Source organism: Scardinius erythrophthalmus, assembly GCF_964197995.2.
Source record: "Scardinius erythrophthalmus genome assembly, chromosome: 9".
Taxonomy (NCBI): domain Eukaryota; kingdom Metazoa; phylum Chordata; class Actinopteri; order Cypriniformes; family Leuciscidae; genus Scardinius; species Scardinius erythrophthalmus.
In genome coordinates this window covers 31,183,863-31,198,755 of record NC_138229.1, presented here as the reverse complement: position 1 = coordinate 31,198,755, position 14,893 = coordinate 31,183,863, and the positions used below count along the sequence as shown (strand labels likewise).

General features: G+C 38.8%; 1 protein-coding gene across 1 annotated transcript in view; it reads left to right on the top strand.

Annotated features, from left to right (window-relative positions):
* Nucleotides 1-14,893, top strand: part of ak5 (adenylate kinase 5) — a 132,289-nt gene that overhangs the window by 4,191 nt on the left and 113,205 nt on the right. Inside the window, exons 4-5 of the mRNA XM_081375347.1 lie at nucleotides 4,642-4,814; nucleotides 7,711-7,824. Of these exons, the coding sequence (XP_081231473.1) occupies nucleotides 4,642-4,814; nucleotides 7,711-7,824 (287 nt within the window). The remainder of the gene's footprint in view (nucleotides 1-4,641; nucleotides 4,815-7,710; nucleotides 7,825-14,893) is intronic.

The window sequence follows — 14,893 nt, the reverse complement described above, 5'->3', positions numbered from 1 at the left end:
AAATAGAACTTTTTGGTCATAATTCCACTAAACGTGTTTGGAGGAAGAAGAATGATGAGTACCATCCCAAGAACACCATCCCTACTGTGAAGCATGGGGGTGGTAGCATCATGCTTTGGGGGTGTTTTTCTGCACATGGGACAGGGCAACTGCACTGTTTTAGTTTTTTTTATTGAAAGGATCCCCATTAGCTACAGCCATGCTGCAGCTATTCTTCCTGGGGTCCTGAGAGATTTTGGGGAACAACCTCCTTCCCTCAGTAAGAGCATTGAAGATGGGTCGAGGCTGGGTCTTCCAACATGACAATGACCCGAAGCACACAGCCAGGATAACCAAGGAGTGGCTCTGTAAGAAGCATATCAAGGTTCTGGCGTGGCCTAGCCAGTCTCCAGACCTAAACCCAATAGAGAATATTTGGAGGGAGCTCAAACTCCGTGTTTCTCAGCGACAGCCCAGAAACCTGACTGATCTAGAGAAGATCTGTGTGGAGGAGTGGGCCAAAATCCCTCCTGCAGTGTGTGCAAACCTGGTGAAAAACTACAGGAAACGTTTGACCTCTGTAATTGCAAACAAAGGCTACTGTACCAAATATTAACATTGATTTTCTCAGGTGTCCAAATACTTATTTGCAGCTGTATCATACAAATAAATAGTTAAAAAATCATACATTGTGATTTCTGGATTTTTTTTTTTAGATTATGTCTCTCACAGTGGACATGCACCTATGATGACAATTTCAGACCCCTCCATGTTTTCTAAGTGGGAGAACTTGCAAAATAGCAGGACATGGATCGGTTATCGGCTTTAAAATATATAGGATTATCGGTTAACAGTATCGGACAAAATGTTCATATCGGTGCATCCCTAAAAAAAAAAAAGGGCAGTATTCCAAACAGAGTAGCAAGGTAACACTGTGCTCAAAACACAAACACCAGACAATGAACAGAAAGAACGGAAGGGCTTAAGATAATGAACTGAATGCAATCAGGTGTAATTTATCTATTTAATCATATAATGAATAACCACTGAAACTAACCAGTGGCGGGAAAACGAGAACAAAGGAAAATTAAATAGAGAACTAAGGCTGGCAGAACAGGAACAGAACAGAGTGAAAATGAATCCAAAACCGTTTCAATTGGTCAGAGGTTTAATAGCACATCCCTAGTTTATTTACATAGGGAGTCTTCCGCTCACAATGTGTTTGTTAGATTTAAATTCAAGTAGGCTTTATTTGAGAACAGCAGTTTGCTGACTGATTTACTGCTGACGTGGTGAATGATTGGATCATGAAATCAGAGACCCTCCCCTTGTCAAAATCCAATTATGTGAGGTCAGTGGGGATGCATTTGAGATGGATACCTGCTGTAAACAAGGCCGCTGAGTGGTACGGATGCTAACAGATATCTGATAGTTGGACATTTCCCTCCTGCCTTATCAGACTTCCCTGAACAGCATATGCATGTCTCTAAGTTAACTGATGTCATTTGTGAGAGAAAACGTTATCTGTGCCTGAGCGTAACCCACAAGCAAATGAATGCGCATATTCCATCAGTCGAGTGACCACCCACCTCCAGCATTATCTTACTGAGATATTAGCTATATTGTTTCCTGTCACTGACCGGCTTTCTATTTAATTTATTAATATTATCTGGGTTTTTTTTATGCATTTCTGTGGCTGAAACTGAGCCTGATAACTGATATATGTTATTGGTAAAATATGGGATGTTTATTAATATTTTTTATTATCTCACACTTAATTCTAGTCCTATAATTTCTGTGCACTCCACCTGTCTGGATTGGAACTCAACTTACAGATGTGTGATTTAAAAAAAAAAAAATCCAAACCAGTTCAGTTGCACACTCCGCCCCGCAGCATCTTGCATTCGTCTTGTCAATCACAGTGCTGATTTTCTGCACAATAGGCTCATTTGAAATCCTGTGCCACCTGAAATTTAGGCGAGAGTAGGCGGCTGCTGTGAAGGGAGGATTGGAAAAAGTGCCGGCAAGACTGAAAATTGTCTCTTCTCGTAGTGGATCAGACACCTCCGAGATCAAAGGCGGGATACACACTCACACATCATATGTTGCTAATAACCTGGATGCAATTTAAAGTCCCCCTGTGGTGAATGTTGTTTTAATGTTATTGCTCAAAACATACAAAAGTATTTTCTCTTTAAAGCTGCAGTGAACAGAAGACAGTCTCAAAAACACGGTTTATAATCGCTGGTGTCTCTGACGTCAGAAACTAACTTGTAACCAATCAAACGTGTGATTATCAACGAGTGGATCTCTGAGATGGTGTGAGTGAGCGGAGGTGAAAATAACATTTTTTTGAGGTCTTTCCTCTAAATATGTAATTTCGTCTAAATATGTAATTTTGATGATCAAAGATGAGTTTTAAGCGATAAAATTCTACTGAAAGCGATGCGTAAGGATGTAGTGTAACGATGCCCAGTTCCAGGAATGCACTAATATTTTGTTGGTAGTACCAGTTTGCAACAATTATTAGTTAACACTAAGTTGTTAACACTTCGGAAAAAAATAATAATTTGTCGTTACACTACATCCTTATGCTTCGCTTTCTGCCTGGACTTTTAGGTGCTTTTCCCAAACCACTGAAGTGACCTCGACTTGCGGGTTAGCGGTAGCATTAGCCATCAGGCAAGTGTTATTTAAATAAACTTCTGATGTAAGCTTTCCAATGCCTCGTTTTATGAGGACAGAATCTATTTGTATTACTATAGAAGTTTGGTACCATTCTGGGCATTATTAGTGGGGTAATTTACGAGATACATCATAGGATCCATTAGCACCTGCACTAAGCCATTCGGCTGATATCTCGAAATAAGCTCTAACTTTAATAATGTTCGACCAAGGGAAAAAAGGCTTCTGGGGGGGGGGGGGGGGGGGGGCTTTTGTTTGGCTCGAGGTCATGGTGCAAAGGACCCTTGGTTGATTTTACTCCGAACCATCCCTTTAAGCTTGCCTCAACACACCTGTCTGAAAGTTCCTATGTCTAGTAAGACATTGATTAGCTGGTTCAGGTGTATTTAATTGGGGTTGGAGCTAAAGGTGCGTTGACGCCATGTCATAATTACGGCAATTACGTGATTTCAACTTGTAAAACGTGTGCTTGTAGAGCTTTTAATTACAGCTTGTAAGATGGGAATTGTTTGAGAGCTCCTACTTTTCCTAAATTTAGGTGTTGCTAGTGTTGTCATGGAAATTCATAATTTCCAGTACGAGGATGTGAACAGCTCCAAATATAACGTCATGCGTTGTCATCTTGATGCTACGGTAATTAGGGGAGTGCGGGGCACACCCTAACGTGGGGTTAGTTGTAACACGCTTGTTTTATATACTTTATATACTGAGAAAAAGGTGAATAAAAACTGAGAGTCAATGTTCAGAAATTACTAATTATTTATTTGTTTTGAACTATGTTGTATAGCTGTGTTTTCATGTGTTCATAGTCAAAACTCAAAAATGAGTTTATATTTAATTATTAAAAATTGCCATTATTTTATATGAAAAAGATTTTTAATTGTATTTTATTTAGAAAATATTTTAGTTTGTTTTGTATATATTTTTTATTAGATCAGATAACATTTTAAGCTGTCATATGTCATGTTACAATGTGCACCACACATGTTACAATGTACCCCACCTATGGGGCATGTTGTCACATTTCACTTCCATTCTTTCGGGGTATATCAAGAAAAAAGTATATACTGTATTAATAAAACAAAAACACATAATTGTACTAGACATGTGGGAAATTAATGTGGGAAAAAATAAATACTCTGAACCATAAATAAATTGACACAAACTGAAAAAGTCAAAAAGCGTTACTTGTGCCCCGCTTTCCCCTACGACATGGCCTGAATGCAGCGTGAACTCTGCAGGACAGTGGCGCTCCAAGAGCAGGATTGGACACCCCTGGGTTAGAACATTCATTAGCACACGGATGTGGCAAGTGCATTGCAGGATCCCAGAGAATGTTTCCAGAGAATGTTCGTGCTGCACGTGCTGATTTAAAGTGATAACGCTTGTTCATGGTCACACCGAACATGGATTGACATGACAGTGTACTGCTACCGTCGACATATGACTTTCTGCCCTGGAAAGCAAGGAAAAGCAAGGAAGTTTTCCACCTATGAGCCCAGCCTGCTTCCACAATGCAAACATACCCGCATACGAACTGCATACTCACTGAAAAGGGAATATGAGTGAAATAGGTGGTGCATGTATTTTTCAGTGATTCTTTTTGCAGGTTAGATTGTTATGCCAAAAGGTGGTGATAAGTGACTGTCTTTATGAATGAGTCACTGAATCATTCATTCAACAGATTTGTTAAAAAGCAATAATTCATTCAGGATTAAAACAACTAACTGTTTGTATGAGTGTCGTTGAATAATTCACTCAACCGATTTGTTCAAAACACTGGTTAAAACCACTGATATTTAAGTTACTTAACATTCACTTCTTTAGTGAAATGTTTTTTTAAAAGCAGTATGAAATTGTGTTGTTTGTCTGAATATTACTTTACCAAATATGAAAGTATCTTTCAAATCCCTACATTGCATATATGCGAGTGAGTCAGTACAGGTTCAAATGTCTCTCTGCTGTCTTCCCAAACAGGTGGCCCAGGCAGCGGTAAAGGTACACAGTGTCTGAAGATTGCCGAGCGCTATGGCTTTGAATATGTCTCAGTGGGCGAGCTTCTCAGAAAGAAGATGATCCATAACGCCACCAGCAACAGAAAATGGAGTCTGATTGCCAGGATCATCACCAATGGGGAACTGGCACCACAGGTATGTACTGTACATAAAGACAGTATGAAAAGGTCAAAAACTCACACCGGTAATTGAATATGTTTTGAGAGGGCACACATCTTTCCACTGTCCTGTAATGTTATTTACAGTATTTTATTTATTTTATATTTTTAAATTACCATTGAAATGACCCATTAACAAATAGTTAGGTGATGATGTCCATGATTCATGACTTTTTAACATCAACATTTTACATACATATATCTGTATAAGGAAAAATTTATATTGTAGGAACTGTTTTCACCATTTTAATCATATTTTTGCTTTAATTCATTTGATTGACAGCTCCAGTAAAGGGAGCGTTTTTTTTTATCGCTTTCTATATATAATTTATTCACAGTTTAAATAACAGATTATTTCCATCCTACTAAGAGAAACAATGTGAAGCTGACCGTTTAGTCACTGGTTGGATTTACTGACACGTATACAAAGAACATTAATCATTACATATCAGAAATCACTGGCCACAGATCAGGCATTAGAATGAACAAAGTAACTTAGGCCTCGTTTACACTGATAGCTGTACAGTAGAATCAAAAATAAGAGTGGTTTGGATATAACATCACACCCAGAATGTTTAAAGTGGCTTGTAGACTTTTTAACACGACTCCAAAATAGCTATTTTCGGACTCTTTATGAATAAAGTGACTGTTTTTAAAGAGATTACTGCATTTCGTCATTCTGTTTATATTACCAGACCTGACAATAGCAGCGCTTCCTAAATTCCCTCCCTATAGCAATGTACCCACACACCCTTTCCTGCAATGTTAAGTTCCATTTGAGAACTGAGCACAGAAGTGTGTGGCTCTGGAAATGAGGGCACCATATTTTAGCGAGGAGGCTTTTGAAAGAGAAACAGAAAACCTCCTACTGGGTGTTGATTCCCTGAGGAACTCCAGAAATGCTTTGTACGTTTTTAGAGGGGGCAGTCTATCTGCAAAGATTATTGACTTGGGGATAAAATGACCAACCCATGTCATTTAATCCTTAGCTGCATTAAATGCACCTTTGTACTGAGACACAGGTTGAGTCGAGCTTCTTGACACAGCCGGAGAAATAAAGCCACTTTCCACTAATGCCATCCTGGATTAGGGAAGCAAAGGAGACTTTTCCCAGACTCTAAAAGGGAACGTATAAGCGGAAACGTCGCAAATCAGATTTATTGTTAGGTTTGTATCATGATAAAGCTTTCTTTTAAATCTCCAATGAATCTTTACCAGTGATAAAATATATTGAAACTAAGCAATGAAAACAATTAGTTCTAAACATCTTTTTGTCAGCAACTTGGCCAGTCTAGTCTCAGTAAAGCAATACGCAGGAATCATGTTGATGATGAATAATTATTTATCCATCATTTTGACAGACTGTGACATGCTATTTTTATTCGTCAGTAAAATATTATAATGCATGTGGAATTGATATCAGACCCTTTCGTCTTACTAAGTGTCGTGTCGTGGGTTCTTGGCTTTTTTTCTTTTTATTCTGCTCTCACAGTGTGAAAAAGAAATTCACTGTGGCAAATCTTCTCTCACATCTCTTCAGGCAATTATTTACTTCCCTTTTCTTACTTTCTAACTTCTGTAAGCATCTCTTTCTGAAATTTTCTAAAGTAGAGAAACGCAGTGTATCAGATAGCATTCCTTCCTAGCCAGGAAATTGGTTTTAATAAATGAATGTTCTCTTTTGGTTTGGAGAGCGTTCCCCTAACATTAACGTTAATTTGTGGTTAAATAAATAAAACAAAAAAATATTAATTAGACAATGTTCCGTCTCAGTTCTTAGTTTGTCACACAAAACTTTCCTGCAAGTTTATGGTTGCAAAAATAGAACCTAAAGAGAATGTTGAGAATGTTTGGAATTGTTTCCTGAAAAAAAAAAGAATAAATCATACGGGAATCATACGCTATAACATTACGGGAATGTTCTGTGTTTGCTGGGATTATTTCTGAATACCAGAAAAAAAATGATAAGATTAAAATATAAGAAAGACCACTAAACTTGCCACTCTGCATGTCCTTCCGCACGATCCCGTATCCCATGATCGATAGTAATCTAATGTCGATTACTGATTCAGATGCACAGCAGACCGAAAAAAACTTTCATGCATTTTATCATCAACTCTATCAAAACCACAAACAGATTTGCAAATTAGGATAACTGGCTGTATTTCTGGATGGATTTGATGTCATAATGCTATCATGTGGTTGGCGGTCGTCTTGCATTCTAAAAATATCCTCTGCTTTGAACCATGCCTGGATCGCTCATATAGTGACAGAAAACTGTAAAAAATAACATTTGGTCATGCAAATTCCATTCCATTCTGAGCAACAAATGATGACTGACGTAAGACTTATTTTTAGAACAATCTGGTACTGACGCTAGATCTCAGTCGTAAATAATGCCATCATTCGATTTGCTGCGCTTGAATATATTCTCCCTCCAGCGCTTAGGAACATTAAAATCATCTGAAAATGTCGCTGCACTCCTCCATTACACTAGAAATCACACAGAATGGGATATGTCACCAAGATGATATGTATTATTTATTGATTTAACCCTTTCAGAAAGATGCTTAAAGAAATTCAGGGAAAGTTCTAAAATACTCTTGTGAATTATGGAATAACTGCCTTTGAAGACCAAATCATCTAAAAAGTCATGCCACCATCTTTCATACAAACTGATTCACTGTGCTGTTTAAAATAGCCCAGAATTACAAAGCAGGTACTTGATCTATGAGGACAAAATTGCTACAGAAATGAGGTTTATTACTGCCAATTTAGTTTCAGTCTGTAAAAATTGCAATGTTGCTACAGCATTTTTCTTTGTGGTTCGAGTGTATTATTTTTACCTGAGTACGTTTATTCATTCCCATTAGGAAACTACCATAACTGAGATCAAGCAGAAGATCATGAAGATCTCAGAGGCCAGCGGTATTGTTATAGATGGCTTCCCTCGAGATGTGGGACAAGCACTTTCTTTTGAGGACCAGGTGAGTGCATTTTACTTGTGGTGCTTGATAGAGCAAGACTATTACCTTGTGGATCCACTAATAATCTTGAGATCTGAATTTAATATTGTAATCTGCAATGCAATGACGTGAAATGTTTACGACAAACCTCACTGCCTTCACCATAGCGACTGGCTGAAACCTATGTTTTTGCCTCTCATTTGCATGATTTTTTATACATTTTTGACTTGTCACTCTGCTTCACTGGTGATCCCACAATCACCTGTGTAAGATATGCCACTCAGCTCTCATAGAGAATGTACTGAAAACACCCTCTCATTTCTACTCATTTTCTACATTGCTCCTGGAGACCCACTGTCCTGCAAAGTTTATTTCCAACTGCTTAGCTGCTTCAGGCTTGTTTGATCAGGGTTGGATCTGAACTCTGCATGACTGTGGGTCCCTTGGACACAGGGACTGTGGGTCCCCAGAGTTGAAGCCATCTGACCAACACCATTGCAATTCCATAGAATCCACCCAATGTACAGTATAACATCCTTCTCATAAGACCCTAGCAACAACAAGAACACCCTAGCAATACTCTTGCGACCACCCTGAACACTCTACCAACCACTTAAAACACCTTACTCATAACAATCTAGCAACCACCTAAAGTATAACATCCTTCTCATAATACCAGTAAATGCCAGAGGAACCACATAACACACCCTAGCAACAACAAGAGCACCCGAGCAACACTCCATCTATTACACATAACTCATAACAATCTAGCAACCACCTAATGTATAACATCCTTCTCATAACACCCTATTAATGCCATAGCAACCACCCAAAAGCAACAACAAAAAGAACAACCTAGCAACACTCTACCAACCACCTATAACACCTTACTCATAACAATCTATCAACCACCTAATGTATAACATCCTTCTCATAACACCCTAGTAATGCCAGAGCAACCACACAACACACCCTAGCAACAACAAGAACACCCTAGCAACACTCTAGCGACCACCTATAACACTTTACTCATGACAATCTAGCAACCACCTAATGTATAACATCCTTCTCATAACACCCTATTAATGCCAGAGCAACCACACAACACACCCTAGCAACAACAATAACACCCTAGCAACACTCTAGCGACCACCTATTACACATTACTCATAACAATCTAGCAACCACCTAATGTATAACATCCTTCTCATAACACCCTATTAATGCCATAGCAACCACCAATAACACCTTAGCAACAACAAGAACACCCTAGCAACACTCTAGCGATCACCCACACTCTACCGACCACCTATAACACCCTTACTCATGACAATCTAGCAACCACCTAATGTATAACATCCTTCTCATAACACCCTAGTAATGCTATAGCAACCACACAACACACCCTAGCAACAACAAGAACACCCTAGCACAGTGGTTCTCAAACTTTTTTGGTCGCGCCCCCCTTTAAACCTTTAAAAAAATCTGACGCCCCCCCCTAAAAAAATGTAATTATATATATATATATATAATAACTTTTTTATTTGGGGGGGGGGGGGCGTCAGATTTTTTTATATATATATATATGCGGAACGTTTTTTTTACAATGAAAAACGTGCAATGGTAAACTTACAAGTGTCTTTGATCTAGGAAATTATTGAAGGCCTGCTTTCTGTATTTCTCCTTGAAAAATGAAAAATAAAAAATTACAAAATAAAATAAAAACGTGCAATGAAAAACAGGAATAGTTTTAATTTGTCATGTCATTGAATCAACAGCTAGAGAGAATAATAAACCAGAACTTTAACTTTTAATTTATAATTAAAAGTTAATATATAGCAGCTTTGGAGAGTGCCTCAGGAGCTCAGCTTCTGGTTGGTCTTCTCACCAGATTGCGCACAGCAGCGGAGTGCCGCGTTCACAATTGCAGCTCGTGATTCGGTCCGCTGAAGAGGTTTTCTTCTTTGGCGAGCAACTTCTATGTTGGGCTTGTTCCAACGGTCTGAAGAAGAACGATTCATTGCCGTTCGTTGCCGCTTTATAAAAGAGGAGCGCTATCACTACCGCTTTCACGCACTTGAACGCCGTAGTAATGTAACGGCTGTATTTTTATTTATTTATTTTTTGCTGATCTCCCGCGCCCCCCCTGCAGTAACCTTGTGCCCCTCCTGGGGGGCGCGCCCCACACTTTGAGAACCGCAGCCCTAGCAACACTCTAGCGATCACCTATAACACCTTACTCATAACAATCTAGCACTTCGTAATGTATAACATCCTTCTCATAACACCCTAGTAATGCCAGAGCAACCACACAACACACCCTAGCAACAACATGAACACCCTATAGCAACACTCTAGCAACCACCCTTAACACTCTACAAACCAACTATAACACCTTAAGGGGGTCGCAAACCGGACGCGCAGCTCAGCGCCGCGCCGCGCCACGTCTAGGACAACTCTCACCTGAAAATCCGATAACATCAGCAATTTTCTGATTTCTGTAAATAAATATAAAACTAAATGTATATTGCAGCACAGGGTGAAGTCTGTATATACATTAACTACGATTTGAGACACATAAATGTAAATTTTATGTAAATGGCGCTCTGTGGCGCGGCAGGATTTTGAACATGGTCCTGAGCCGTTGCTGGGCGCCGTGGACAGACACCGAAAGGCGCCGCCGGTGTGTGTACTCTCATAGAGAATAATGTGTTCGAATTTAAAAGACGTGGCGCTGAGCTGCGCGTCCGGTGTACGACCCCCTTTACTCATAACAATCTAGCAACCACCTAATGTATAACATCCTTCTCATAACACCATAGTAAGCCATAAAAAAACACCCAAAAAACCCTAGCAACAACAAGAACACCCTAACAATACTCTAGCGACCACCCTTGATGCTCTACCAACCACATATAGGCTATTAGCCTATTCCTAAAAACCTAGGAGAGCCCTAGCAACCACCCATAACACCCTAACAATGCCTTAGCAATGCCTTATTTAGAACATTCTAGCAACATCCTAGCCGCCACCCATAACACCCTAACAACCACCCTACCCAGAACACTCTAGCAAGGGCCTAGCAACCTTTCTAATGTGAGTTAGAAACATTCCTCTGAAAATGTATAAATGTAAACGTGGTTACATAGTGTACTGCAAGTATAAATAGGACGCATCTCCTAGATGAGATGCACTTTTGTTGAAAATCACTGTAAGCCATCTAGTCCAGATTTATTAACTTCCAAAGCCAATTTTGTCACGACTAGAGCCTGCAGCATGAATAGCTCTGAAGCATTAGTTAACAAGTTAGCTTTTCTCCAATCACGTTCAGGGGCTTGTCTGAGCGCCCCTAGTCTGCTGTGTGTTCAAAAATAAGGCATCACTGAGGACCCAGTGTAACATGTCAGAATCAGCAAATACCTAATGGACTAGATTGTCACAGTCGAGTGGGTAATTGCGCAAGTGGATAATACAGTTGCGTAGACAGGACTGTCGTTACTGTGTTTACCCTGCTGGAGTCTTCTTTAGCTTTAAAAAAGACTCAGTATGAAAAAAGAAATTGTGAAAGAGAAGTGCACTTTAGCATACTTTTAAAAAGAGAACTTGCAAGTGAAAAGTGCAAACTGAATGTAATGTTTTCGGATACTTTATTGCATGTTATTTTCAATTAAATAAACTATTTAAATTTATATGAATTGGTTGAAAAGTGTTTTTTTTTTACCAACTTAAGTAGGATTTAAGTACTGTACATCTTTATATTTCGTAATATTATCTCTGAAATATAGTTAGTGTACTGCCAAATGCTGACAAGCATTTATGATAAATTGAATTTTTTTAAATTTTTTAAATGTACTTAAAAAAGCTTTTATAAGATTTTAAGTACACTACAAGTGCACATTAAATACAGTCAAATGCTCTTATTTTCACAAGGGGTTGCTTTAATGGGGAGTGATCACAGAAAGATCTCTGCCCCTGACAAAACATTGGGACAATTTTGTCAACCTGTGATGGGAGAATGGGTTGAGATCTAAAATTTCACACCCTGTTGATTCGCATCTGCGTGAGTGACTTGTCTGTGTAACACACGTCAGATCTCTAACGTATACTTGAAACTCTCTATTTCCTGTGTTTTTGACAGGAACCACTTGACAACATCAAGAGATGAGACTCGGGCAGTGACAGTCGTATATTAATGCCTATAAACCTGTCAAAAAGGAGCTAATGTCAGCTTTGCTAAAAGGAAATCACATGACAGTTCTCAATTGCATGTCTCAATGCACGTTCATCTCTAAATTACAGCCTATTCCTTCCCGTTTCATCATGGCTATTTAGCTTTTTTTTTTCTATTTCCTGTTAGACACTGGGCTTAAAAGATAGTATGTTAGCTATTACGGCTAAATAAAAACTCAGCTGCCCCTTGCTAGTCACCGCACTTGCTGTTATTCTCAAATTAACCTTCAAGTTTTACATAAACACAAGATTGCTAGTCCAGATCTGTCACCACCTGCAAATGTCACACAGTGCGTTTTCTAGGCTGCGAAATAAGCGATCACCGAGTTCAGTCGACATGAGCAGTAAAATTTAATGAGCACCAAGAATCAGATATGCTTTCGCCTCTCTCTCCGTCTCTTTACAGCCTTTCTTATTTCACATCAATGATCCTCATAGACAGAGATCAGATTTTTTCCAGATGCTTATCTCAGAAATGAACTCTTGATGTTTCCTTTTGCTGGTACGGCATGTAATGGCATGCAGGTATTTTTGCGCAGTGGCGGGCAATTTTGCCTCATCTTGCCGATTGCACTGGCAGACAAAATGTCACACTGTGTCCTAACCAGGCTCGTTTCCATGTGAAAATGATGTGTGAAGTCACAATCACTCGGCAATAAGTGGATATTTAATGTATAATATGCGATTATATGGCTAGCATGAGCAAACTTATGAACAACCACATAAAGCAAAGACAATACCGGACACTGAAACAAAGGAAACTGAGGGATTAAATACAAAGGGAGTAATCAAAGTAAAAAAGAACAGGTGCAGGAACACAGGCAAAACGGGAACAGGGAAAACAGAACCAAAACACCATGAAACTAAACAGACATAGAACTACATGTTACAATTACATTAGGTTACACTACCAATTTGAATTTCAATAGTACTTTTTCAGTCCAGTCAGGTGAAGTAGAAATAGATCATTAAGCTAAAAATTGCACAAGTTTGATTAATTTAATTAATACAATTATAAAATTATATTATAAAATATATAAAAACTCCAGCTACTCTGGCTGGTGGGGGAAAATTTCTCACATTTTTTTAAGTGTTAGAAATGAATGGTGACTTGAAACAAAAATGCCAATGATTGTATCCAATAAACAAGACGTTAATCTGAAGTGGATTACTTTTTAAGGCGAGACACGGCAGGCAAAAACATTGCAGTGGTCAGTTTTGAGATTTTGGGCTAGTTTACTCCTTCAATATGTGTTCTTTCAAGCTGCTATAAAGAAAACATTGAAAATATACATTAAGAAGTTTATTTTATTACATTTTGTTTACTTGCGGCAGTAAGTTTCTCTCGAATTTACCAAGAAGTTAGCATTCCAGCGCGACATGCCGAGATCCGTCTGTTTACTGAAGTCTGTCGTGACCGGTATCGTTGTAAAGCTCCGAGTCTCCTGCACAACGCTATGTAACCCAAATATGGGCATTTCCTTTCTATCAGTAACCAATCGTGAATGTCCAAAGGGGGATTTAAAGCTAACGAAATCTCATTTAGAGCTATTTGAATCTTTAAAGTCTGCGTGAACCGGAAGTTGCAAACTACTTTTCTCCAGTGTTGTGACGTATTTCCCAGTGAAAAGGAATATTGAACAGAGGGCAGGGTTTTACTCTAGCGCTCCTCCTCTCCATCTCTGCTCATAGCAGACTAACGGTTTGAGGGGAGTGGTTAAGCGTTTCCCAAACCAAGCCGTCAAACCTACGTCATCAGGGAAGGTCCTCCAATGCAGAGGGGAGAGGCATTTTCAGATTTTGATTAAAAAAAATTTTGTGTGGATTGACTTGCATGGATGAATTGTTCACCACAAAACGATCAATTTAGGCAAACAAAGTAAATATGGTCAATTTTGATTTCATGTGGACTTTAACTGCCGTTTTCTCAAAATGAGTTTTTTGTCATTCTCCAGTACAAACATCTCAGCCTATGTAGCACCTATGTACACCAAACTTTCCAGCTATACACTTAGCAGTATTCTGATGATATTTTCAGAGGGATTTGTTAATAAATCATTCCTGGCCTGATTTATGTGACAATTTAATCAAAAAAAGATGGCGTTTTTTTAAGGCTATGGACGGTATATTTTGATTTCCTAGGTAATGAAAGCATGTATCCTGAAATCCCTCTGAATATTTTTTTTTCATCTTGTGTGTAAACAAAATGAAAAAAGAATTTTGCACCTGGCTTTATCATATGTTCAGATCTATCTACCGAAAATATATGCAAAATCATGCATATTAAATGAGATAATGCCTAATTTGCATAATTAAGCATACAGATTTCTAAAACTTGTAATAATTTTTTTTATATACTTGTGTAAGTAATCAACTGAGGAAGTTTCATGGTGATATCTATTGTTTTAAAATTTTACCCTATTCACCTATCTCGCCTTAAACATAATTATGACCGCCGCTAGCGTAGCTAGCGAAAGCGGTCATATAGGGATTGTCAAAGTTTTTTTTTTTTTTTTTCGTCATCTACTGAATTTTTTCGTCAACGATACCAGGGACACCAAAACACCGGGGAACATGAAATTTGGTGGGCATGTAGCCCCACTAGACTTTTATGGAGAAATTTCGTTTGGTCCCCGGGGGCCACTCCCCCCCCCCGCGCTGGGCCCCCCCAAACCCAAAAAATGCAGTTTTTCCTAAATAACTACCTGAACCGTGGCACCGAGGATGAAGAATTTTTTATGGTATGTTGGTCTACTAGACTTTTACGGAAAAATTTTGTTTGGTCCCCGGGGGCCACTTCCCCCGGGGGCCTATCGTTGACGAAAAATTCACGGGGCCCCCGTGAATTTTTCGTCAACGA